This window comes from Octodon degus, unplaced genomic scaffold (genome assembly GCF_000260255.1).
Source record: "Octodon degus isolate 3935 unplaced genomic scaffold, OctDeg1.0 scaffold00043, whole genome shotgun sequence".
Classification (NCBI taxonomy): domain Eukaryota; kingdom Metazoa; phylum Chordata; class Mammalia; order Rodentia; family Octodontidae; genus Octodon; species Octodon degus.
The window spans coordinates 9,596,592-9,619,780 of record NW_004524619.1 but is presented as its reverse complement, the minus strand read 5'-3'; the positions used below and the strand labels follow the sequence as shown (position 1 = coordinate 9,619,780).

General features: G+C 45.2%; 1 protein-coding gene across 1 annotated transcript in view; it reads left to right on the top strand.

The window, feature by feature from the left end:
* Positions 1-23,189, top strand: part of Cacna1d (calcium voltage-gated channel subunit alpha1 D) — a 342,405-nt gene that overhangs the window by 174,794 nt on the left and 144,422 nt on the right. The window contains exons 4-5 of the mRNA XM_004631686.2: positions 12,569-12,708; positions 20,273-20,415. Coding sequence (XP_004631743.1) covers positions 12,569-12,708; positions 20,273-20,415 — 283 coding nt within the window. The remainder of the gene's footprint in view (positions 1-12,568; positions 12,709-20,272; positions 20,416-23,189) is intronic.

Below are 23,189 nucleotides of genomic sequence, written 5' to 3'. Positions count from 1 at the left end.
TGGGCTAGGACTGGGTCTGGGGGCTCCCGGAACTCAGCAGAAAATCCTACTCGGCGGGCGGGGTGGGGGAGGCACTGCGGAGTGGTGGGGGGGCGGCCCAAGGGGCTGGGAGAGGGTCCGGCCCACGCTGTGCCTGGGCTGGGACTCACTAAATTAATTTTGTGTGAATTCATTGAAATAATTCTCACTCCTCTATTACTGTACAAGTTCTGTGAAGAGAGGCGAATATTATTCTGCTTCCTATACTTGTTGGGTTGGTTTTTTGTTTTTTTTTAATACAGATCCTCTGGAAGCATTTTGTGTGTGTGTGTGTGTATCAAGAAACAGTTTCATTCAAAAGATAAGGTGATGTCAATGACTTCCTTCTTTCACGTATAAAATCATCTCAAACATGTTACTAAAGATTGGTCTTTCTAGGATACACCTTTATAATTGTCTTATTTCTGTTTCATTCCATTTTCTTTTTCATATAAATGTAACTTTCTTTCTACCTTATTTATCTGAATTATATCTCTAGAGTTTCAGTAGATTTTAAAGTAAGTGATGCTCAGTGAGACTATCTCAAATGCCACAAAGTGGAATTAGAAAGTGCACCATAGCTGTTTCTTCTGGAGTCATTGCCTTCCTGGGCTTGTCATCACTTGTAGAAGGCCTGTTGGAAGAGCCTTCCTTCCTGCTCTAGTAGGCATGTTATGTGATAGAGGAGAGCGAGCTTGGGGGGTGAGACCAGGTCAGTGCCGTGACACTGATTTGCTAGCTGGTTCCAGCTGAGCGGGGTCTGCTGCGCGCTAGTCCTACGCTCTGGTTGTCTCTGTTCTTTTCTCCTTCACCGCTTCAGTTGGCTGGTGCCTGGTTTGTAAGCCTGTCAGTGTCTCTTCATTAACTCTGCAATACTAAAACAGAGGTGAATTGTAGGCATAGAGTTATTAACCTTCTGAGTAAATACAGTAAACGTTTTGTCACAGTTATAGAGCCTATAAGTGTTAGGCACTTGTGAGAAATTATAGTATCTTCCTATAGTGTCAGCACATTTACAAAGAAATGGGTGTTCATGATTTAGGGTCATTCATTCCAGTGAATGGTTTCTGGGTAAAAATGAATGCAGCCTATTCTCCACTGACCCCACCCCAGACATCTGCCCCCTATTTCCTTCGCACTGTGGGGACATGGGTGACATGAGGCCTCGGATTTGGGCCCTTTCATCTCCTGAATATTATTTTCTGTCTGTAATAGACCATAGACCCTTGCTGGATGATGAGGAAAGATGCCAGGGTATGTTGAAATGGAGTGGCTGTCTCTCTCAAGGTAGAGCTGGTCGTAAGCTAGGAGGGGCTACTTGCATGCTTGCTAGGGTGTGGACTGCAGGGCCAGCAGTAAGGCAAGCGCACTGTCCTAGGACTTAGTGGAAGCAGTGTGGCCCTGCCTTGGTTAATGAACTTAATTGGTTCAGTGCTTCTGGAAAAGATGATTACATTCATGTTCTTGTGGCAAGATGGCCATGGTTCTGTTTGTTACCTGATGAGGAGTTCACGAACAAACCCAAACTAGTGCCACACACTCGTGTCTGTAAACGAAATTGTTCACAAAGAGGAGCATTGTTGAACTGAGGTACCACTGTATTTACCAGTACTCTGCGCCCGGCCAGGTGCTGCTCCTGGGGGCTGGCCATCGCTGTGCAAGCAGTGTCACATAGGCATGATGCTGACAGCCAGCGTGTTGTGAGGAGCTGCTGTGGGGCTTGTCACACGGAGACGCCATCTTGTATGACTATTAATCTTGTCTGGTTATGTTTGGGGGGATCATGGGGACATGATGCCTTGTCCTTGGAGATGATATGTTGCCCTTGCACCCTGCCCCTTGGGCTTTTCTTCTTCCGCTTTCTGCTCCCTGAGTGCCATGAGGTTTACAGGTGACATCTACATATAAACCATCGTACGTCCCAAGCCCTACAGATTCTCAAGGAGATAGTACATGACCCTGGCCAGCCCCACATGGAGCACATAATCCTGTTGCTGTCCGATCTGACCTGACCTGTGGGATAAAGATGTAAAGGCCTTCCCTGGCTTGGAAGGAATTGATTACTCCATAGTTCCTCTAGGAGAGCTAGTGTATGATTTAGGCTTTGCTATTGTCGTTGTTCTTAGGGCTCACTGGTGGTAAGACAAGCGTGCTGGCCGTACATAACAATGTGGCCTTGAGGTCATGGCTCCGTCTTTTCCCTCTTTTTGTGAATGATGACATCTTGATATTCACTGAAGCTGATGTTTGGTTTTCTGCTCGTACTAGTAGAAGGTTCTGTAGAGTGGGTAAAAATTTCCCCATTTCCCACTGTTAAGACACTGAGAGCCTACAAGTGGTACAACAACCTGTGAGTAGGGTCGCTTCCTGGCTATGCTAAAAGCTCCTGAAAGCACAGGTAGCCCTTTTCTGCTGTCATAGCTGCATATGTCTAGTTGGTTCTCAAGTATTGGTTGATATGATTTAACTTCATAATTAAGTGCCAGAGTGGGTGGTATAGCCTTTAACTCTGTGACGGCCAACCTTTCTTTCTTTTTTTCTTTCTTTCTTTCTTTCTTTCTTTCTTTCTTTCTTTCTTTCTTTCTTTCATGTATTTAGGACAGGGCCCACAGGGTCTACAGGGTCTCACTATGTAGATCAGACTCATAGTGATTCTCCTGCTTTCAGCCTCCCAAGTGCTGGGATTACAGGCATGCGCCACCATGCCCAGTCTCATTTGCCATCTCAGCATGCTCTGGGGGCGGGACTGGCACAGCACACTGAAGGTCGAATCCCAGCCACTGTGCTTTACCTAAGCAGGTGCTTTAGTCTGCTGCGTTATCTGGCCAGCCCAAGCCAGTGTTTCAATTACAGATGCCTGTGCTACTCAGTGCTGATGCCTGACGGGAAACACTGCATAGAGCTGCATCAGGATTGGGGGAATCACATGCTACACCACCCAGTGACCAGCAGGGCTGTCTGCTACAGGAAGCCCAGAGTGTCATCATGTGGTGGTAATTGATGCATCCTGCCAAGTGTATCAGTCTTGCTAAAGAGGGGGCAAAATTATACTTAGAGGAAAATGAAACTTCCTAATCCTTCCTTAGCAGGTAGAGCAGGATTTAGACAATCAGAGGGACATGCTTTCAGCGTGGAGAGAAGAGCGGTCTCAAAGACCACGTGTGCAATACATTAGGTAAGCTGATAGCCTAATGAGAGGCTTGAAATGTCCAGATGTGCATCTGCTGGCCCCTCGAGGGTGGGGACATTGTGTTACTTGTCATTGAATGCCCAGTAGTCTGGTTCATGCCTGGTATAGAGCAGATAGCTTGTGAGCTTTGTTGAATTAAATTGAAAGAGGGTGAGTGAGATCTACCAGGTGAGGTGGGCAGTGTTTGGAGGGGGTGCTGGGGGAGGAGGCAGGGGCTGCTCGCTATATAAAGGACCCACTGCCAAAGGACCTCAGAGGCAAATATGAAACATCTATGATTACAGGCATGTGCAGAGCACAAGAAATCAGTTGAAATTGAAGGTGGCAACAGAAATTTAATGAGTTAGAAGGAATGAACTTGGAAAGTTGGGCCTAAATAAGTTTCCAGATGCAGTGACCTGTAGGAGCATGTGTCTTGTGTGTGTGGCTCTTGTACCTATCCTGGTAGTCAGAGGGAGAGGTCACAAGAGGTCCTCTCTGAGGAAATGAGCAGCAACTGAATATTCCCTCAGGTGCTTCAGTTTTTTGAGAAACATCATGACCCTGTACTCTGCATGTATTTAGTTAGGGCTTTTCTCACTTGAAATTGGCCTCAGACCCAACCCAAACTGGCTTAGTTGATGGGCTTTTGTAACTGGAAAACCCAGTTGGATGGGAGGGTGTTTCCATCTTCAGGTTCAGCTTGGTCCAGGGGCTCGTGCAGTGGCAGTCGTACAGCGTAGTCAGCCCCAGGTGCTGCTTTTTCTTAAGTGTCTCTGCCTGACTTGCTCTCCATTTTTGGCTCGGCTTCCCTTGGTGTTGGCCTTCTGCCTCTACATCCTCTTGACAACTCCAGACTCACGCCTATTCGTGGTCTGAGTCCAGAGTGTCCCCCAAAGGCTCCTTGCTCAGAAGTAGAGCTTTTACAAGATAAGACGATTGCATCCCACATGCCCTTGTCATACCCTCTGTGCTTCCTCATTGCCACAGGGTGAGTAGCTTTATTCCACCACATCCTCCTCCAGCTCAGGTCTAGAAGCAATGAGGCCAGCTGACCATGGACTGAAGCCCCTGGAACCATGAACCAAGATAAATCCTCCCTCCTTTACGTTGTTATTCTCAGGTATTTTGTCACAATGATTAAAAAAATCACACAACCACTGGGATAAGAAGTGACAGAACTCTAGTTGTTGGAAGTGCAGATGACAGGGTTAGCCCTAATTGGAGCTGGCTGCCGTGGGTTGGGAAAGGCACCTGGCTCTTCACAAGCAGTCTGGCCCTCATGCCAACTCTTGGACTAAAAGCAGGGATACAGCTGTTCTTGGGAGAAAGTTGGAGAGCTGTCACCCTGTGCTTATGCTGGGTGGCAAGGGCCACAGTGACCCCCCGCCACCCTGCTGACCTTCTCCATGTGTCATCACTGGGCACATTGTGAATGGTGGTCCCAGGATCGCTGGACTATGGTGGACATCTTTGGAGTTCGAGATGCTCCTGAGGTCTGCCCCTGGAGGGAGAAGTTGACCTCTGCTTCCCTGAGTCTGCGGCAACTTGCAGAGCTTTTCCTCCTCCTTGCTTCCTAGGCCATTCACCGTAACATGGGTGGGCAGGCAGGAAGGACTTTTACTGCTTTATAGGCGGAAGGGAAAATGACTCAAGTGGGGTGACACTGGAGTAGAGACAGGGAGCACAAATGTCATGTAAAATTTGTAGTTTTAAACCAGAGATGAAGAAAAACAAAGGCAAATGGTTTTGGTCAGTGTCTTCACGTGAATGTGGCATTAAGCTACCTAGGGAAAGCTACTTGAGTACGTCGTTTATCAATACCTGGGAGGAAGCAAATTACCTCTGTTTACAGCCAAGCAGCTCTGAGCCATGGCCTGCCTGCTGGCCAGCCTCTGTGGCTCACCCACCGGAGTGTTACTAGACATCGGATCAGCCTATTGAAGCCATGCCATAGTGGCGCTGCTGTTCCCCGAGGTCACCTCTGCAGTGTGGGAGGCATTGTGTGGGAGGACTGCTCAGCAAACCCAGGCCTGGTGTGCGCTGCGACCTCAGATGCCCCAGCCACTTGGAGAGCTGGCAGCTGCTCTCCCTTCCTGCTGCCTGGGGGTTGGGGGAGGGGAGCTCTCTTCCCAGGGGTCTCTGGGCCCTCGAGAACCTCCCTACGAAGCCTGTGTTTAGGCTCTGCTGATGAAGTTGTAACGAATTGTAGTTTTCCAACCAGAAGAGATCATCTGATTCTGATTCTGTCTGCACATTTTACACATGAGAAACAAGGGCTGGACCTCCCTGCGTGGCACCTGAGGCCTGAGGGACCATCTGCCCCACCAGCCTCTTCCTACTCTCTCTTCCTCCACACTGTGCTGCGGGGCACTCGCCACCCTTTCTGTGCTTTCTTCCCTTGACCTGCAGCCCTGACCTGCTGTCTGGGGCCTGCCAGGCTGTGGAGAGTGGCGGTCAGCTGCTGCGGGGTGAAGTCTCTGTGGAGCGGAGCAACCCCAAGGGACCTGGTGTTAGGGGACTCATTAGCATAGGACTGCCCAGTGAGATTCGGCCAGAGCCTCACTTACGTATCCATTTATGAACACTGAGGATTTTTGTGACAGACCCTGGGAGTACATGGTGATGCGTGAAGCAGACATCACCTCTGGCCTCACACGCTGCCATTTGTTGGGGGACACAAATATTGCAGAGGTAATTGTTTTAAAAACTTAATTATTTTAAATTGACAAGTCATACATGTTTATGGTATACAGCATGCCATTTGGGCAGAGGTGTATATTGTGAGATTGCTAATTAAGCTAATTAATATGTCCTTTTTGGTGCTGAGAACATTTATAATCTGATCTTAGTAATTTATGCTATATTGTACGTAGTATTGTATACCGTGTTGTATAATACATCTCCTGAATTTACTCCTCTTGTTTGACTGAAATGTTGCATCCTTCGACCGAACTCCTTCCAGGCCTCCTCCTCGTACCCCCTAGTATCCACCACTGTATTTTCGGCTTGAATTTAGCTGATACACACATGCATGCATGACTGCATGCATAAGTATACATATTCATGAGTATTTGTCTTTCTGTACCTGGTATGCCTGTGTCACTTAACATACCCTCCCCTACGTTCATCCTTCTTTTCGAAGGCTGGAGAATATTCCCTTGTGTATGCGCACCACATTTGAAGTTCGTCCATTCATACAGTGTAGGGCCCTTAGGCTGGGTCTGCGTCTTGATTACCATGAATAAAGCGTCAGTGAACACGGAGGTACGCTGTCTCTTGCACGCACTGGTTTCCTTTCCTTGCACTAGATCCCAGGAGTGGAGTTGTTGAATCTGCCAGTAGTTACATTGGTAAGTTTTTGAGGAATATTTGTAATGGCTGGGCTAATATTCATTCCCACCAGCTGTGTGCAGGGGTCAAGATCTTTTCTCAACTTAATGCTTGTCTTGTAGCCATCCTAACAGACAGACAGACAGACAGACAGACAGATAGATAGATATTCACTGTGTATTTCCTTGGTAATTATTAATGTTGAATATTTTTGCAATATACCTGTTAGCCACTTGTATGTCATCTTTTGGGAAATATTTATGCAGATCATTTGCTTATTTTAAAAAATTGGGATGCCTTCTTGCTTTTGAGTGGAGCTCTCTGTGTAGTTTGGATGTTCATCCCTTAGCAAGGGTCTGCAAATATTTTCCTCATTCTGTAAGCTGTCTTTTTGTCCTGCCGATGTTCCCTTTGCTGTGCATAATCTTCCTAGTTTGATACAATCCCCGTTGGATGACTTCTTGGTCTTGTTGCCTGTGTTCTTGCAGTTGTACCCAAAAAGCTTTTGCTGGCTGGAATGGTGGCACATGCCTATAATCCCAGCACGTGGGAGACTGAGCAGGAGGAGTGCCGTGAATTTGAGGCCAGCCTCAACTACACAGTGAGTTCAGGACCAGCCTGAACTCCAGAGCAAGAGCCTGTCTCAAAACAAGCCAAATAGACAACAACAAACAGATTTGTCAGGGCCAATGTGAAACTTTATCCTATGTTTTCTTTTAGTATTCTTTCAGTTTCAAGTCTTAATGTTTAAATCTTTAATCCATTTAGTTGATTTATGTCTATAGTGTGAGGTAAACTGTCCAATTTCATTCTTTTGCATGTAAATACCCAGTTTTACTGACACTTTTTCTTGATGAGATCGTCATCTCTCTATCTCTTTGTCAAAGGTGAATTGACTGTGAATATGTGGTTTTACTTATGAACTTTCTATTAAAGAGACGAGTTTTTAAAGAGATAATTTTTAAAAATTTGAATTTTCAATGCGAATTAGGGCTGTGAAGTATAACAGGCTTTCACAGAATATAACAGTAGGCTCCTGTTTGTTTTTTTCCCCTGGAGGTCAGGAAAGGCTTTACTATAGAAGTACCACTTAAGCTAAGCCTTGAAGGCCTTAGCCTGATGAAAAAAGGAAACAGAGTGAGGAGACATTCTAGACAGGGAACAGGATATGAGAAGGTTCCACTGTGGCCCAGCGCCATAGAAAGAACCAGTGCCTCAGCCAGTGTTAGCAGGAAACAAATACTACGGCTACAGATCTAGTGTTCTTTCTCCTCAGTTGTCCTGGGCTTGTCACGGACTGATGCACTGTGTGGTCACTCCACATGAAGAGGTAGACTTGCATTCATGGGTCAGGTGTACCAAGTGGTGAAGGAGGCTGGCTTATGGCGTAGAGCAATGAAAGAGTCTGACATACTGGAAAGGCAGCAGGTTGGCCTATAGTGCGGAGCAAAGGATTCTCCCAATAGAAGCAGGAGGGCTAGATGGGGAACAGGGATGCATTGAAGTTGAGGACCTTGCCCTGGGCCTGCAAGCTGGGGTAGAGAGGAAGAGCGAGGAACGGCAATGTCAGCTCTTATCTCAGCAGTTTGACCATTTATCCCAGCCTTGATCTGTGGTGGCTTTAACTTAGGAAGGCATGCACTCTGTTTTTTGCTTTTGATATACATGCTAGGCTCATGAAACCTTGAGTCTTTATAGTTTTCTTTCTATCTCATTTTTTCACTTTGTTCTTTCCCCCTTTTCCTTCTCTACATCAGGTAGCACCTAGGAGTGCCTGATCCTTGTCTGATACGGTGCTATATGGTAGAGGTACCAAGATTGTGAGGGATGATTCCTGTCACCAGGAAGCCCAGGACTGCAGGGAACAAGCAGAGTGCCAACGAATTGGGGGAGGGGCAGCTGCTGGCAGAGAATAAGCCAAGAAAGCCTTCCCAAAGATAGGTGGTCAAGTGGGTAGACGAGAGGAGCACAGAGGTGAATGTCACCTGGCTACCTCCATCCTCTGTTGATCTTCTGACAGAAGGTCAGAAGCTCCATGAGACAGATTTCGCTGAGGAGAGACAGAGTGCTCAGGGATGGATGGGTGGATGGGTAGACAGAAAGACAGATGAAAGTTGATCCTACAGTGCTAAGGAAAGGCTCTCTGAAAAACAGAACAGGAAAAAACCAAGTAACAAGGATTCTGTCCTTTCCCACTCACTGCTAGTTGACAACGCGTTTCTTATTAGTATGTACATGGTTAACTGGTTTAGAAATGTAACCTGGTTTAGGAGCTATTGGCTTAGAGCTAGTTCTGCTGATGAAATTCCACAGTTTAAACAAATGAAGTGCATTTCTGAATTAGATTTGAACCTTTATTTCTCTGGTGACTTGGCTCATAGGGTCAAATTAAGGGGCTCTCCGGGGGTGTTTTTCTAAAAGTAGTTTGTCTGGCCCTGCACTTGGAACTTCCTGCCTGTGAGAAGAATCCTGAATTGCTAAGTGGCTGGGTAGCACAGCTCGGGCTCTGCCCAGTGAGTGGAGGGCCAGGGGCATCATTCTATTTTGCCTTGGGACAAGGGCTTTTATGATGCAGCTGGTGCCTAGGTTTCCTGTAGAAAGGACCTCACTTCCTGTCTAGTCTGGCAGGTTCTGTCTTGCCCCTTCTTCAGCCACCCCCTTCCTTCATCCTTACCGTTGTTTCTTCCTTTGCATACTCCTCTGTCTTGGCCACAGTCCTCAGTGGCTTCCTTGTGGATGTCTCACCTGATTTCTCCGCTGCTCCACACATTGCCACCTCGCCCAGTTAGAGACTTCACAGTCCGGCTGGCTTCCTTGTGGAATTCACTTGGCTCTCTCTTTCTAAAGGAGCAGGCCTTTTATAAAACAATTATCCCACTTCCCCTGATTGTTGTTTTGAAAAAAAAAAAATTAAAGCACTGCATTTATTTAATGTAGGGGGACTCTTATCTCATAGGGGTCCTTTTTAACGTCAGGATTAAAGGCCAGGACGGTGCCAGCTTCTGGGCGAGGTGGGCTGTTGTGCTGTTCAGGCTGTGATTGCTCCATGAGCCTCGGGGTGGTGGAATCTCTGTAATAAACCCAGCAAGTCAGAGTTACATTCCTTGTGATGAATTCCATCAAGTCATTCACTGGAGAGAGTTTTGAAGCAGACGAAGTCTTTAAGTAGGAAGGGGAGGAGAAGGGTAAGGAGGAGGTGTGAGGGAATCTTAAGCACTGCTGTTATAGTAATGGCTCCTGTGTTATTGTGGCAAGATTACTTATAAATAAAAGCCAAAGAAGAAAAACAAGTTGTGTGTGGTAGGTGTACTCCTTGTTCTCTGCCTTGTTTTTCTGCCCTGAAGTGTAGTGTGTCTTGACACAGAGATGTGACTGCTATGAATATTGATGCTGGCAAAAGCCTTTTTTTCTTTTTTTTTTTTTTTGCCCCTGTCTGGCTTAGTAAATAAAGCAGAAATGATAAAAGGGGAAGAAGAATTGTAAAATCAGTGCCATTTTTAGATTATCTTTTCCCCTTAGAACTCTAAGTCTCAAAACATTGACACAGTACATTTGGTGGTCAGGGTCTGATTTGAGCACAGCAGGTTGGTGTTTTCAGGGATTTTTGCTTTTGGTTGAAGTAGCAGAATCTTTTTTTTTTTTTTTTTTTTCTTTTAGTTTTCAGAGTTAATGCTCCTGTCTTGTTGAAATATTTCTGGATCTGGCCCTTTGGCCCAGCAGCACAATCGGGCCCTGCTGCTCAGTCTACCTGGGTAGTGTGACTGTGGGAGTGTATGCCATGCCTCCTCAGCACGGGGAACACCGGGCACAAAAGGACAGTCTTGGAGGTCAGCCTGTGGCACGGGTGGCGGTGGCGGTGTTCGTGTCACTCTGGGAGCATCTCACAGGGCTCCTGAGCCCAGAAGATAGGGTTCCATGCAGTGAGTGGGTTTGAGGCAGGGAAGGGCAAGTGCAGATGGAGGGGATAGGAAGGGCCCTGACAAGAATGTGACCTGCTTGGAGGTCCAGAGAAGGTGAGCGCAGAGGTTGGGAAGGAGCTGGGCTCCTTAGGCTTTTCACAGTTAAATGCCCCCAGCTGGGTATATAGCTGGGCAGCGGCATGAGCCCCTGCCTGGCAAGTGCAAGGTCCTGAGTTTGATTCTGCCAAAAATCAAACAAAACAAAACAAAACAAAACAAAAAAAACTGTTTTCCATTGTAGATGCCCTGACTCTGGATAACCCAAACCAGAGTAGAATGTATTGGGCTGCAGTGGCCGTGTCTTGGGGCTCAGTGGAAGCTCTGAGGGCAGGTGTGGGAGTGACAGGGACAATGGTCACTTGGGGGCCAGAGAGGGAAACTGTAAACCAGCTTGTACAGGACCAGCAGGAAGTTGAAAACGGGGCGACTTCAGGATGCACAGCTGTGGCCTGGCAGCCATGAAGGCAAGACAGGTGGCCAGTCATGGGGAGTTCTGTGGGGCAGCCAGAGACCGAGGGGTACACCTGCAGCAGCCAGCCGCAGCCCAGGGCTGACTTAGGCAAAGTTCTCATTAAGCAAATAGAAGTATTTGGTGGCAAACTTTTAGAGAGTCAAGTCTGTGAGAACCTTCCTGAAGTGAGTATTTTAAAAGATGATTCTAAAAATAAAGTTTCAAAAGCTCAAACGACCTACACACTTGCATTTATAAAAACTATGTCTCTGATAGTAGTCACATAAAGCGCAGCGAAGTCCTCACCCCAGTCTGTTGTGAAAAGGTATGGCGAGGGGAAAGTGGGTGACACCTTGGCCCTTTGTAGGCAGCAGAGGGGGAGGGGGAGGGGGAGGGGCCTTTGTTGGCAGCACGGATTTCAGAGGTTCTCTGTATGTTTGAAGCCCTCATGTCCACTGCCAGACTACACCTTTCAAGAACTGTGACCAGGGCTGAGGATGTTTTGCTAATCCTCCTGGTACAGAGCCTGTCATGTGGAAGAGGTGCTTACTAAGTGTGTTCTTGCGTCGAATTAATTTTGATCTCTTCTGCTGGGCATATTAATAAGTCAGATCAGAATTCACTAAGGGTTAAGGCCACAGATAGCATTAGTAATCAGTCCACAGACCAGAAAAGTCCTAATCACTGATTTTTTTTTTTTTAAGCTATTAAGTATGTTCTTACCAGGGAATGTCTTTTGGTTATATAGGTTCCTATTGGTTCAGATTTCTATTGAAACTAGGCTCATACCCATATGAAGAAATATTTATAAAGGAGAAAAGAGAGAAAATGTTTAGACCTCACCCACAGAGCTCATGGCGTGACATGGATTGAAACTGGGAGGGTTCTCAGTCTTCCGGTCCTTGGGTGGGTGACACAGCAGAGGAGCATGACAGTGAGGCGGAAATGCCTACTGGAACTAACCAAAGCTCAGAATTCAAAGACTGAGCCCTGGGCAGGTGTCTGGTGGCCTGTCAGCAGGGTTGCCCAGGGAGAGGTGGCACGTCAGCAGCCAGACAGTGTGTGCGCCATCCAGATTCACTCCCTTTAATTCTGGAGATGGAGACACGTGTCTAGAGTAGGGGAAGGGTTTGTCCAAGGTCACCTTGCTACTTAGCGACAAAGCTGATTCTTATAAGTCGGGCATAGACGCAAGAGGAAATAAGGGTCAGCACAGACACATCTTCAGCTCTTCCAGAGGACATTCCCCTCAGAGCTACCAGTGCAGTGTTTGTGGGCACCCTTGTGCTTTTCTAGGCCTGACTTGGCAGTGTCAGGAGGAAAACATGCTGTGTTTTGCGAATGTGGGCAAAGAACAAACATGCCTGTTGAGTTCTGGGCAGGCTCGCTGCACACACACCCAGGGCAGGTGGCAAAATGCAATCATGCAGCTGAAATGAAAAGCGTTTTACACTTAGTTGCTCATGAGAAATTCAGTGTTCAAATTAAAGTGCTCTCCTGGCTCAGGTGCAGCGTAATTGTTCCATTTCTTGTATTAAAACTTTGGAGAAAAGTGCTTCTATCTTTGAGATGTTGATTCTAATCACTGGTTCTTTTCTTTGTTTTCCTTTTGGTATGTTTCTTTGTTTCTCTTCACAGGAAAAAGTAGAATATGCCTTCTTGATTATTTTTACAGTCGAGACATTTTTGAAGATTATAGCATATGGATTATTGCTACACCCAAATGCTTATGTTAGGAATGGATGGAATTTACTGGATTTTGTTATAGTAATAGTAGGGTAAGTAAGTCCTTCTTACTTTGGGAAAATGTTTATCTGGAAAATAAGAGGTAGGGGTTGGATGGAGGACTAGCAGTCTCTTTATGGAAGAACATTGTTACTTTATGCCAGTTATTGTACCAGGACCTACCAGGAGTTCTTTTAAGACAGCCAATGCCACCGTCAATCTCTGGGAAGAAGCTGGTTTTTATTCTCATTTTCAGTAATACGCTGTGGAAGGAAGTCTAAGCTCCTAATGAGATCGCTTACCTTCCAGGGCCTTCATCTCCACAAATAGATCAGCCCTGCTGATGGTTAGAGTCAGATGACTGGAGCTCTTAATTCTTAGCACCCCGGAAAGCTAAAAAAACACAAAGCCTTGCAACAGTGAGATACTCTGCTGTTTAATATCCCTCGAGCAAAGCTATTTTTTCATGCTGTCTTGTGGGAGAAACTCTGGCATGGTGCTACCCTGCCTTAAATAATGAAACGAGTGTCTGAATGATGTCACGTATCTAGCATAAAGTGAAATAAGCCAGAAAGGCAGAGAACCAGGTGTTTTCTCAAAATCCTGTTGCAGGAAGAAGACATCAGTAGTTTTAGTTAGAGAAAGTTGAAATAAAAAATAGCAGCCTGTGTTTTCTTGTTTTCTTGCTCCTTCCACACCTGGAAATGTGGCTAGCAGAGAAAAATGAACTGGTATCAGAAGAATGATGACTCCTTGAGCCACATGTCGGCGTGGGGGAAATACAGTATATCCTTTTTCTGAATCTTAATTACCCCAGCTGTTTTATGGTCACTCCTAAAATTATGTTTATTTCTGTAGAAAGATATTTTTAAACAGCCCTTTCCCCCCTTTTTATGACCTTGGTCAGCTGCCTTTTGCAGTTAAGCAAGGTGATTTTTCTTTTGGATTATCATTTGGGCTTTTAGTGTATAGTAATCCTGCTGGCTGTTGGAGAATAGAATCAGTCTGAGGTCCCACCTTTCAACCTAGGAAATTCAAGTGAGATCTGCAGTAGCAGCCCAGTGCGGTATTAGACATCTGAAGGGGGAAGTTAGGTTTTGCCAAAAGGTACGCGTCCTTGCCAAGGTCCTGCACCTCAGTGAGTGGCTAGGAGACGTGCAGGCAGGGACGCTTCCCCTCAATTGGAGTGCTCCGTTGAAGAATGGAAGGCGGGCGTCTCTGGTCTCTGACATCTTCTGCGCCTCTCATGCTGCTAGACTTTCGGATCCGCTAGAGAATGGAGATGCTGAGCTGCACTTCTTGGGTGCCCCTGCTCCCTGCCTGGAGACACTTTGCATATGACAGCACAGCACAGACTGTGGTCTCCCCAAGCTGAAGACACAGAGTGAAGAGCTCAGCAGGGGCTCAGGGCCATAAACTGGGGAGGCAGAACGTGGGGAAAGAGGGAAAGAGGGAAAGAGAGTGCTCCCTCATCTTGTGGTCTTCAGGAATTTTGGCTGAAGATTTATGTGAGATCTGGATTCTATGGAAACAGGCAAAGAACACTGTTAGAAGAAAGCTTGGGGTAGGCAGATACAGTGAACACCAGGGCTCACCTAGAGCAGCAGCGTGCTCAGTTCTCACTGACTAGATTAAAAGACCTCAGTGAGCACCTTGGACTGCCCTAGAGACTCTAGAAGGACCATCGTTGGTAGAGCTGCCTGAGCTCTAGAGTAGGGGTTGGAAGACTGTGTATGGGGGACCAAAGCTTGGCCTGTTTAGCCTGACACCTATTTTTTTTTTTTTTTTTTTGGTGGAACCGGGGATTGAACTCAGGTCCTTGCATTTGCCAGGGAAGCACTTATTCCACTGAGCCATCTCCCCAGCTTCACTGCCATCTATTTTTATGAATAAAGTTTTATTGTAATATAGCCTCATTGCTTATGTAATTGAGTAATTTAGGTCCACAAAGCATGAAGTATTTACTGTTTGGTGTTTTACAAACAAAAAATGTTTGCCAGCCCCTGTTCTAGTATAAAGATTACCTAAAACCCTTGATAATTTTTTTTAAGCCTGAAAAGGAACAAACTTGCAAATAAATTGCTAACAAAAATAGAACAAAATATTCAGTACTCTGCAGAGAAAGATGACAAAATAGAAATACTTAAAAATTTTTTTTGCATTTATTTTTTTTTTAACCCAGGGCCTTTGCATGGAGCTGCATCCTTAGCCCTTTTATTAATTTTTTGTTTTGTGGCAGGGTCTCAGTAAGTTGCCAAATTGCCTAGGGTGGGCTTAGGCTTGCAGTCTTCCTGCCTCAGCCTCCCAGAGTGCTGGGGTTCTAGATGTGTACCTCTGTGCCTGGATCCTTAGACTATTTTTTAAAGTGGTCAACATACAATATTACTAGACATATGACAAAATTTTACGCCTGGCCAAGAAGAAATTTTGTCAATAGGACCAGAGTCAGAAGTGCCAGAAGTCTTGGAATTGGCAGAGAAGGACCTCATAATAGATTTCAGCCTGTTATTATGAATGCTTGTAGACTTAAAGGGAGTCGTGACTGTGATGAAAAAGATGAGACAGTATAACAAAAAACCAAGTATAACTTCAAAAGCTGAAAAATATACCTAAAATAATTTCCTGGATTGACTTAATCCATGGGAGACACTATCAAAGAAAGAGCACCAAGGGAGTTGAAGATGTAGCAATCTAACTAATAATAATTAAGGAAAAATTGAACAGCACATCTCCAACTTGTGGGCAATTGTAAAGTGGTCCAATCTTCATATATTTGGAGTGTGTCAGAAGAAGAAAAAGAGGAAGACAGGAGAAATATATTTCAAGAAATGATACCAAACTTTCCAAATGTAATGAAAATATAAGCTCATAAAGGAAGCTGAAAAAAGCCTGAGCAAAATATGTGTAAATTAAGCCACGACGAGGGGCATCACAGGCAGAGTCAAACTGTTACAACTCGGTGACAGTGAGAAAGTTTTAAAACAGAGGAAAAGCTGTTTTAGGCTTCTTAACAACAATGCAAACCACAAGACAATAAAGAGACATTTGAATCATGGGTGAAAATGTCAACCTCAAGTTCTTATTTGGTGAAATATATTCCAAGACCAAAGTTAAACAAAAAGAATCTTTTTTGGACAAATCAGAGCTGAGAATTCATGACTGATAGACCTAGACCTTAATAAAGTTCAAAGGCAGTTTGTAAGCTGAGGGAAAATGATGCCAGATTGTGGGTGGGGAGATAGCTCAGCAGTCTAAGTGCTTGCCTGGCAAGCGCAAGGACCCAAGTTCAATCTCAGGTACCGCATGCCATCCCAGCCTTGGAACTCTGGATGTGGTGGCACCTGTGATCCCAGCACTGGGGAGGCTGAGACAGGAGGATCACTATGAGTCCTGGCTGTGTAGTGAGACCCTGTACCAAATAAAGAAATAAAAGATTTTTTAAAATAATTTTTAAAAAATGGGAGTCCAGTGAAAGGAAAGTAGAATGCCAGAAAGGGTAAATGTGTGGATAGGTATGAAGATTGTTTCTCATTTTAAAAGATCTTTAAGGCCCAGGAAGATGGCTCCATGGAATAAGTGCTTCCCTGGCAAGCACAAGGGCCTGAGTTCAATCCCTGGTTCCGCCAAAACAAAAACAAAACAAAAAAGATTTTTAAGTGTAATTGGAAAAAAAAGTCATACAGAGCAAAAATAATAATGCATTGTGGGGCTTATACGTTTCGTAGAAATAAAATATATTTCAATAATAGCACAAAGGATTGGGATAGAGAAATAATTGTGTTCTGTGGTGAAGTACTTATACAATAGGTAAATAGGGTGATAAAATAGTATTTAAAGATAGATTGTGGTAAGATTTGTGTTTTAAACTCTCGAGCCTGCATTGGCCAACTGCCACCTGTGGCCCAAACCTTGCTCCCATGCCATTGCCCGTTGAGAAAGGGTTTGTGTGCCACCTGCTTTGGCAAATAAAGTTTTATGGTAACCCACCACACTTAATGTGTCTATGGATATTTGGGGTTTAACAGTGAAGTTGAGGCCCTATAGCCTGGAAATCCTAAAATATTTACTGTCTGGCACTTCATAGAAGGTTTTTGTTGAAATTTGCCTTCAATGAACCATAGTTTTTCTAGGAAAAATATGAAAGAAAATCTTTATGATTTCAAAATAGGCAGAGATTTCTCAGGCATAAAAAGCATCAGCCATAAAAGAATTGAAGAAAAGAATAATTGAAAAATTGCAGTTTATCAAAATTTAAAACATTTCTTCGAAAGACAGTGTGAAGCAAATGGAGAAGGGATTTGTAGGTTGGGAAAAAGTGCTCCAGGTACGCATAGCTAACAAAGCTATTGGCATGTTTATATATTCAAAATATATAAAGAACTCCTGAAACTCAGCAGTAAGCAGACAGCCCAGTATACAGATGGGCAAAAGGTTTGAACATATCTTCCCCCCCAAGAATACATGTGAATGGCCAAAAACCCTGTGACGAGGTGGTGAACATCGTTAGTGATTAGAAATGTCCACACCACAAAGACAGCGTGGTGTGCCTCCCTACATTACTAAATGTAAAAAGACCAAAACTATCCAATGTTAAGCAGCGTCCAGAGCAGCTGGAGCTCTTGTCTACCTCTTCTAGAAACGGAAAGTGATAGAACAACTTTGGAAGAACATTTCAACTTCTTAAAAGTGTTAAAGCAACCTACCATGTGACCGTGTTACCAGTTTTTTAAAAATGTTTATCCACAGTAAATGAAAACACAAATGTCCACCGAAAGACTTTCCTCATAGAGAAAAACTGGAAGTAACCCAGATAATTCTCCCAACACGTAAATGGATAAATGCGTCTGGCACATTGATATGATTAAATGTTACTCAACAAATAAGAGAAGCAAACTGATAAATTTAACAACTTGGTTGAACCTCAGAAACATGTCAAGCAAAAGATGATAAGCTAAAAGGACATACATGATTCTATTTAAATAGGTTGTAGAAGAGGGAAAGCCTGCTGCGTGGATAAATAGTCCCACCAGTGGATCCTGAACACAGAACTCAGAGAAACATGGCCACACAGGGCATAAGAGAACGGTTGGAGATACCTGTATCTTTATTGTAGTGTTTGTTACTTAAACTTACACAATTGTCAGAACTCATCTTGTTGTACACATTAAATGGGTACCTTTTATTACATGTAAATTAAACTGCAATAAAGTTGATTTTAAAAATAAAGGAATCATCTAGTAAAGGGGAATGTGCTCGTTGGTCTCTGTTTCTCATTAAGTATGAAAAACCTTAGAACATAGCATTGCTGTTTATCTAAAATAGGCACTAAATTAGGATCAGAGAAAGAACGGGAAGAAAGTTGTATAAAAGAAAGACAAATTATGATGTCTTCATTTGAACCAAATTCCTGTTCCCTCACATTTCCAACTGTTAATAAGGTGACCACAGGAAAACTTAATGGATCTGCCAGGGCTGGAGTTACTCCCCATAAAGTGTGAGGTGAGTCCCCTTTTATCCTACCTTTATGGTTTTTCAAGAAAGGACCATTTCAAATATTCAAACCTTCAACTTCATCCTTTAAGGTTTTGTGAAGAAGAAGGTGGAGTCTTCCTTCTAGCACTTCTGACTGTTACTAATTTTGGGAGCTGCTTGTCTTTTCTGTCCTGTCTGGGGCAAACTTTTAATAACAACCTAGGGCCAAGTCTTGCTGCCTTCCTTGTCCTCACAGTTGTGGGCACATGGTCCTACTTTGGGGGCAGAGGTGGTGAGTGGAACTGAATCCCAGAACATGAGACTAGAAGGTTGGGGTCTGGATCCCTTCATGCTGTTTTCTATTTCACACAGAGAGAAGCTGGGCCCCGCGCAGAAGGATTTCTCAGGGTGTCAGAACTGTTAGGTGTGGACACAGCCGGGGGATGGGAGCTAGCTTTTCTCTCTGGCTCAGGCTGTTCTGCAGCAAGAGAAAGAGACATTAGTCACCTGTTTTCAAGGACATCGCTGAAGGGCAGGGAGTGAAAGTACTGTGAAGTGCACATTGCAAAACATTGGTATTTGAAAGTGATCTTAAGTCACCACCTGCATAAATTACTTTCCTAACCCTTTGGGATGAGAATTCCTGTGGCTTCCATTTTTCAGAAGAGTTTGACTTTTTCCTTCTTCCTTCTGCTTTGCTTTTGTGAAGCTATGAACTAGTTTTGGAGGAGAGCCTTTTAACTTTAGCCTTGCTGCAGGGGTTTACAATCATGTTTTAAAACTATGTTAATGAGAAATTTGTCATAAATTTGATCTATTTCCCCAGCCGTATCTAGAAGAGCCCGCCTCTGAAGCCTTGGAAAGGTAGAGCCCTGGCTTGTTTCCCCTCCTCAGCGGGTTCACTGCCAATTACTGTACTGTTATTAAAACGAAGAACTGGTCTATAAATGCCCCAGAATGACAGGGCCATGCCCAATCAGGACTGCAATCAGACCACCCTGTATTTCATGGACTTGGTGTCTTAGCAATCCAGCAGCCCACCAGTGAGGGCAGAATTGCTGCTTCGGCTGCTCATTAACCTCCAGGAACCTTTCCTTTGTGCCAGACCAATCCTTCCTGCAGCCTGATTGGCCAGAGTTGATGCTATGTGCAGTCGGCAATTTTATATTTATATTCTGAAAAGTGAGCAACAGTTGTAAAGAATAAATATTTATTTCAAAGAGCAAGAAGTAGCTGCTAAATGAGCAGATTGCCTGAAAATAGCTTTATCCAAAAAACCTTCGGCGAGTAGGAAAAAACTTAGCATGGCTGCCAGATACAATATTATTCAGATTTCAAAAGAGAAAGCGACAATATTAATACCTTCCCTAGGTAACTGCTTTTATCCCTTGCAGAGTTCCTTGCCATCTGTCTTTTGTATCATTCCGCGAATGTCTGTGAGGGTGCAGGTGTGCGTAGGTGTGCGCGTGCACGCGAGTGACTGCGCTGGATGGAGGACAGCACCTTAAGTTGCGGGATGCCGAGGTCATTCATTGACTTCCTCAGATATTTTTGAGCACTTCGTATGTGTCAGGAACTGTCTTAGGCACTAAGCTAGACAAAACAGAGAAAACTCCCTGCCCTTGCGGAACTGCATGCCGGTGGGGCAGCGCGCCTGCATTTGGTGCTAGTTCTCCCCCTACTTGCGCGATTTGGAGTACTTGTTTCCATTGAGCCTGATCCTGTGCATAAAGTGATGTTAGTAATTCCTGCCACATTACACTTTGGGGAGGATTAACAAGGTAGGGTCTGTGCGGTGCTAGTGTCTGGCAAGTGGTCAGAAAGGATCACCACCAAGGTTCTCATTTCTGCTGGGGGTGGCTTCGCTGATCAGCACTGGATCCTCCCAGTGAGTCCTGACCTGGGTGCAGGTACCCTGCCCGTGGCTGCCTTATTGTCATGAAAATAGATCGGCCCCTGTCTCAAATCACAGTGGACAGAGGGATCGGGTTTAGATCTTGTAGCTGGGGCCGGGCCTTTGCTTTGCCTGCTATTCAGGCAGCAGCCTTACAGAATTAGCCCTTGTTCAAAAATAACTACTATTATCACCCTGTTTTGCTTCCCTGGGTGGCAGACTCTTAACATTTCTTTCTCTTTTCATTTCAGATTGTTTAGTGTAATTTTGGAACAATTAACCAAAGAAACAGAAGGCGGGAACCACTCTAGCGGCAAATCAGGAGGCTTTGATGTCAAAGCCCTCCGTGCCTTCCGAGTGTTACGACCACTTCGACTAGTATCAGGAGTGCCCAGTAAGCACTTTTCGTTTCCTACAGCCAGGCGTGCGCGGCTCTCTTGCTTCTGGGTGGGTCTCGGGATTATGAAAGAGTTCTCCGAGGTGAGTTGCTGCACGCCTGTCAGTGGCCCAGCAGCTGACCGTGGGGGCCTTCTCAATGGGCTGAAGGCTTTGGCTGACCCTATCACTTTGGATCTCCAGGACAGCCCCAAAGGGGGGGGACAAGTGGCTATTACTGTCCCTCCAACGTGGCTGAAGAATCTTCTCTCGCAGGGAGGCTAGGTGCTGGTGGCGGCAGGCCTTGGGTTCAGGCTTGCTGATTCTGGTCTAGTTTTCTTCTCTGACAGAATACTGCTGTCATTTTCCTACTCCCAGGCCTGCCACTTGGAAGGTGGAGGGTGATGTAGAGGAGAATGTTGGAGGGATCCATTCATGGCTGTGTTTAGAGTGGGGAGCCACAGGGACCTAGACTTCTGGTCACTCGTAGTAGTTCCTCTACTATCAGCAGTTGTTCCTGTCCATCCCAAGGGAAGGGAACAGACAGTGCCAGCTCCACTTGGCTTCTGTCCCATACCTGCAGCCAGGCTGAGTCACACCTGAATTGGAGCAAATGCTGGGTCAGTCCCCTGCTGGGAATTGCAGGGTTCCTGTGTTTCCTTGTGGCTTTCTTCTCAGGTGGGAGTCCTTCTGTTGGGGACCTCAAGGGGCAAAAGTCCTGCACCTTTCCTAGGTGCTTGCCTACTCAGAACTGAAACAAGAATCCAGGACTACTGTAGGGAGTCATAAAGCCAGAACATCACAGTCCTTTTAGTCCTTGTCCTTGTCCTTGTCCTCATCCTCGTCGTCCTCCTCCTCCTCCTCTTTCTCTTCCCCCTCCCCCTCCCCTTTCCTCTAACCCCTGTTCCTCCTCTTCCTCCTCCCCTCCCCTCCCCCTCCTGCCCCTCCCCCTGCTTCTCCCCTGTCCCTGCTCCTCCTCCTCCTCCTCTTCCTTCTTTTTCCAGAAGTTCTTCATGAAATTTCATTAAACCTGTTGGCATTGCACATACACCAACAATCCTCTGTGGAAGAAAAAAAGCCCTTATTTCCAAGCTTAACATTTTAAAGTGTAGGAAGTGGTGTTTTATGTGTACTTGTTTTTCCAGATGGTTCATTTATTTTCATTGAAAAAGATCAGCAGAAGTCAAAACCACAGACCTGTCTGGAAGCAATTGAGAAAAATAGGAATACCTTGGAAATGACTGGCTTTTTTGAGTGAAAGACGATTAAATGAGAAGTGCAGCGAGCAAAGATCTTCTTTCAGATTTAGCTGTTATAGCTTAATCTAATTTCAAAGTAACCACGACAGCCTTTTCCCCCAAAGAGCGAAAGACAGGACCGCCTGCTCACGGGGCGCACTGCCTGCAGCCTCGGGCTGTGGCTCACGCCTGCGTGAGAGTCTCCTGCTAGTGAGAACCTCGAACGGTGTAGTCGTGTGTCGGCTACATGGGTGGTGGCTAGAACAGTGCTCCCTGCTCCTCTGGAGAATCAGTTTTGAACCGTAGTGCTTCCTTTCCTAAGAAGTTAGTGGAAATCCATGCCTTGTTCTCCCACGAGTCAACCAACAGTGCAAAATGAGGCCTGAGTCTGTGCAAAGACCTTTAAACACAGATTTTAACTGCTTGGGTAAGAAACTGAATCCTTTCAGCAAACCCAAATGGATTATGGGGGAAGAAAATCAGGGTTCGGGCTGTGCTCTTACTAGTGCTGGCTGGCAGCTGTGGCCTGGTGGCTTCTTCTCCATTACAAGCAATCAGTGAAAATACCCAGGACAACTTCTACTTATCTAAGCATTGTCTACTCCCTCCTAAAGATACTTTTTAAGTATCTTTTTCTAAGACGTAATTTCTGTGTACGTGTGTGTGTATGTGTGTGTGTGTGTGTGTCTGGGGGGTATCATTTGGTGAAAGGCAGCTATATTTCTAAAGGAGGGTATTCAGACACTTAGGCAGTTCTTGACCCCCATATGCAGTTAGCTAATAAATGCTCATCGCAGTGCAAGACCGCCAAAATGGGGAAGAATCCCAGAGCACTGTCTGCCTCTTCTTTCAGACGAGTGCACTGAAGCCTATTAAAAGGCAGTGGCTTTGCAGGTCATGGTAGGCAGCCCTCAGCCCCAGGCCTGAGTGCCCTGGTTCCCAGCCTGGGTGTCTTCTCACTCCTCTCCATCTTCCTTGATGAGAGTCTGAAGTCTGCTATACATGGTGATTTATGTCCAGAGGAGCCCGATGTCATGGAAGTGTACGTATACACATCAGGGTACAACTTTATCACCTCAAAAATATGATCAATCTGAAATACAGTAGTTATACTAAACATAAAAAGACAGAATCTTGCTCAGTCTGAAACCTGGTCCATGCTAAGCAGCGCAGGCTTAGGGTTGAGGTTGGGGTTAGGGTTTCTCTTCCTCAGCAGCCACGCCTGCACCCTGGCTTTGAGTAGTTAGCTCTCTTATGTATCAAGCCCACGTTTCAGCTGCAGGCTGCTTGCGCTTCAGTGTTCTGTCAGGCATTCAGATGCCACAGGTTTTTTTTTTAATATTAATTTTATTGATAACAAAGTAGCAATGAGACAGTTTAAAAAAACAGGTTAGTAGGGCAGTTACAATAATCAATACATTGCATATTGTTGTCTTTGTAGTAGTTATTCATAGTACAAGATGCAGACATGGTATCTTGTCTTCTGGAGGGTTAATAACTTAAGTTTGCAGACCAAAGAATTAGAGAAAAAGGAGGGTTGTAAGGACAGCCAACA